Below are 3,159 nucleotides of genomic sequence, written 5' to 3' on the forward strand. Positions count from 1 at the left end.
TTCAAATATTCATATAAAATACTTTTATCTAAATATTTATATATTTATCAATATTTAGATCTATATATATTTATCTATATATATACATCGATGTGTATAGATATAGATATATAGATAAATAGATCAGGACAGTACTTAACACTGATTGGATAGTTGCGATGCCCTGCGGGGAGGCCCCACCCCCATGGGATCAGCTTCTGACAAAACGGCTGAAGTGTTTTGAAATCAGAGCATTCTCCACACGGCAGGGAAGAGTGGCTTCAAACTCACAGCACAAAGCTTTTAATACATAAATTTCAGGCATTGCTGATTCCTGCTCTTCCGGTCTAATCTTGTTGGCCATTTAGATTTCCTGCTTTTCCAAAAATATTAGCGGTGTCTTTATGGTCTGTTCATGCAGACCCAAGATGCACCAAGGTTTTAGTCACAAAGTGACTTGCACAAAAACCTAAATTTTACATTGCATATAGCTGCACATAGGCTACAAGAGAAGAAACAGTTAAGAACTGTTGCTGTAAAGTCAAGTGTTTCTTTGAAGTAGTCAGTGATATCATTCACAGAGCCTGTGTTATTTTAAAGCCAAACAGCTGCAATTATTAACAATTGTTATCAATCTCTCAACAGCTATTTGATTTTTTGCTGTATTTTGTCAACATCACTACACCTGGCCTCACTCTAAAAAACATGGCAAATTTCAAGCTATTTTTTTTTACAACAACACCTTAGGCTTTGGCTATAGACAATCAGGTAGTTGCCAAAGTTATTCAAAAAGGAGGGTAATTCGAGAAAGAAAGGAATATTTACTAAGTAGATATACTAGAAATAAGGAGTTTTTTTATATTTGGGTGGCAAGTATTAGCTGTAGAAACAAACTACAGCTACAAACATGTAGCTGTAAACAGCTACATATAGATATACATATATACAGTGTATATACATATACATATATTTGATATAGATATTTGAGATTGAGAGATTGATAACAATTGTTAAAAATTGCAGCTGTTTGGTTTATATATACATATATATTAGATAAACAGATTTTTTTATTACCAGTGTTGTCCAGCATAATGACCATATTGTTCCAAGCCAGGCTATGGTCAGGTTTAAGTACCGTTGCATTTCTCCATGCGTTGAGGGCATCAATGTGTCTGTTCTGGTCCGCATACTAAAATAAAGAATATTGTTCATTACAATATCTGGTCTGTCTCTGACACTATTAAAAGTCTTCTTATTAGTAATCAAGTCATCAAAACGTTTTTTTTTTTTTTGGTGTAAAGGCTTACCAAACGCCCCAAGTTATAGTAACAGTCGGGGTACTTTTTTCGGAATCGAATGGCGTTCCTGTAGCTCTTTTCTGCTTCCTCAAATTTCCTTAGACTGTTTTGAACTATTCCTAAATTCATCCATGCAGCAGCAAAATCAGCTCTGCCAAGGATTAAAACATGCAAAGAAAAAACACATTTACGATTAACTCCACTTATACTGCAGTAGCATCTTTGTAATAAAGCTAATAGTGTTTTTGTTTCAAATACATACTGAATAGAAACAGCTTTCGACAAAAGTTCCTCTGCTTTGATCAGCTCATTTCTCTCTTTCAGAATATTCCCCAGGTTGTTCATGGCATGGACGTAAGTGGGATGTAGCCTTGAAGTCACAGAAAAAAATGCAACCAAAAAATTGAAAATGTATTTTTGAATACATTTTATAAAAATAAATCAGTGACTATGAGAACTTATCCGGTACCTGACTGCCTCTCTGTAATATCCAATAGCATCATCTGGATTCCCTCTGTCAGCCAGGTTCTTGCCGACATTGTAATGCACCTGTTCAAGGAGTCACAAGAAGATGACAGTGAAATTTAACCTATGCAGGTCAGCCATCATCAAATCACTACAGGAGGACACAGAGTCCAATACAACTGTATATGCAGGACACACTAGACCTTGGCATTGAGCGGACAGACAGAGAGGGCGCTGGAGAAGAGGCTTTGCTCCGACCGCCACTGGTGACTGCGCAGAGCACAGCGAGCAACATAGGCACACAACAGTGCAAGCACCAACACACAGAGCTGCTTCTGCAATGAAGAAAAATGTTTCACATTAAACATTAAAGGAGGAAACCACACATCTCGAGTGTTATCAAGCTAACTTATCAGAGGAGATTTTTATGCTCCTGTTCATCTCTTAGCGTGTTTCAAATGTCACTAGAAATATTAATGCAAATTAAACCTAATCCTGAAATGATACCACCACAGGTGTTAAACTGTGTCAAGTACAGAATTAAAATGCTTGTACAAGCAGTAAGAAACATCTGTTTTGTCACTATGTGCAGCAGTTCGTTAGATAGTTCATGTTGCAAAGTACTTGCAATTACTTTTTTTGAGCAAATTACAAAAAGCAAATACAGTATCTGTTTGATGATAAATTGGTCTATATCAAAGAGGATGCTCTAGGTTCTGTGCTCCTTGGTGCCAGGTGGTCTTACCCTATATTTGGTCCAGCGACAGCAGCAGTGTCCAACAGAGTAGGCCAACAGTAAGCAGTAGCCAGCTGAGGAGAGGTACAGCACTCTCTCAGCGATGACAAAGCCCACTCTGAAAAAAATGTTACAGGCTGGCAGAAAGGGCACTACAAGCAGCACCAGTCCCAGAGTCAGAGTCCTAGCAAGGAAAATATTGTTTATTTAGACTCAATGTCCTGAAACATCCAAGTTCAAAACAATGAAAAAAAAATAGACTTCTTAAATTTAGCAACAAAAACTTTTTTTATTAAGATAGCCTCCTTCTCTGTCCCAGCAGAGAATTTTAAATCCCTTCAAACATTGGATTCATGTTGTTCTGGTCACAGTGCAGTGGACAAGATACAATTTTCATAATCCAGTGTACTGTATGTCTGTGGAGGCCAACTTGTACTTCATCTTATTTACTAGCTCAAAATGGTGTGTGGTTTCCCTACCTCCTTCTCTGACTGTCCTGCGAGCATAAGGCTTGGTTTACCAAGCCTATCAGGACGCACCAGAGCAGCAGAAGCCACAATATCCTCCAATCAGTGGTGCTCTTAATGAGCGGCACGCATCCCATGGACCAATCAAAGCACAGCCACCAGGGACACAGCAGCAGCCAGGCATTCAGCGAGTAGTAGTAATTATAGTTCACTA

General features: G+C 38.2%; 1 protein-coding gene across 1 annotated transcript in view; it reads right to left on the reverse strand.

The window, feature by feature from the left end:
• Window positions 1-25: 25 nt before the first annotated feature.
• tmtc4 (transmembrane O-mannosyltransferase targeting cadherins 4) overlaps window positions 26-3,159 on the reverse strand; it is an 8,836-nt gene continuing 5,702 nt past the window's right edge. The window contains exons 9-15 of the mRNA XM_025063631.1: window positions 2,958-3,156; window positions 2,488-2,662; window positions 1,946-2,077; window positions 1,747-1,826; window positions 1,540-1,647; window positions 1,287-1,428; window positions 26-1,168 (exon numbers count right to left, since the gene is read on the reverse strand). Coding sequence (XP_024919399.1) covers window positions 836-1,168; window positions 1,287-1,428; window positions 1,540-1,647; window positions 1,747-1,826; window positions 1,946-2,077; window positions 2,488-2,662; window positions 2,958-3,156 — 1,169 coding nt within the window. The 3' untranslated portion in view covers window positions 26-835. The remainder of the gene's footprint in view (window positions 1,169-1,286; window positions 1,429-1,539; window positions 1,648-1,746; window positions 1,827-1,945; window positions 2,078-2,487; window positions 2,663-2,957; window positions 3,157-3,159) is intronic.

Source organism: Cynoglossus semilaevis, chromosome 16 (genome assembly GCF_000523025.1).
Source record: "Cynoglossus semilaevis isolate Cse_v1.0 chromosome 16, Cse_v1.0, whole genome shotgun sequence".
NCBI classification, from domain to species: Eukaryota; Metazoa; Chordata; class Actinopteri; order Pleuronectiformes; family Cynoglossidae; genus Cynoglossus; species Cynoglossus semilaevis.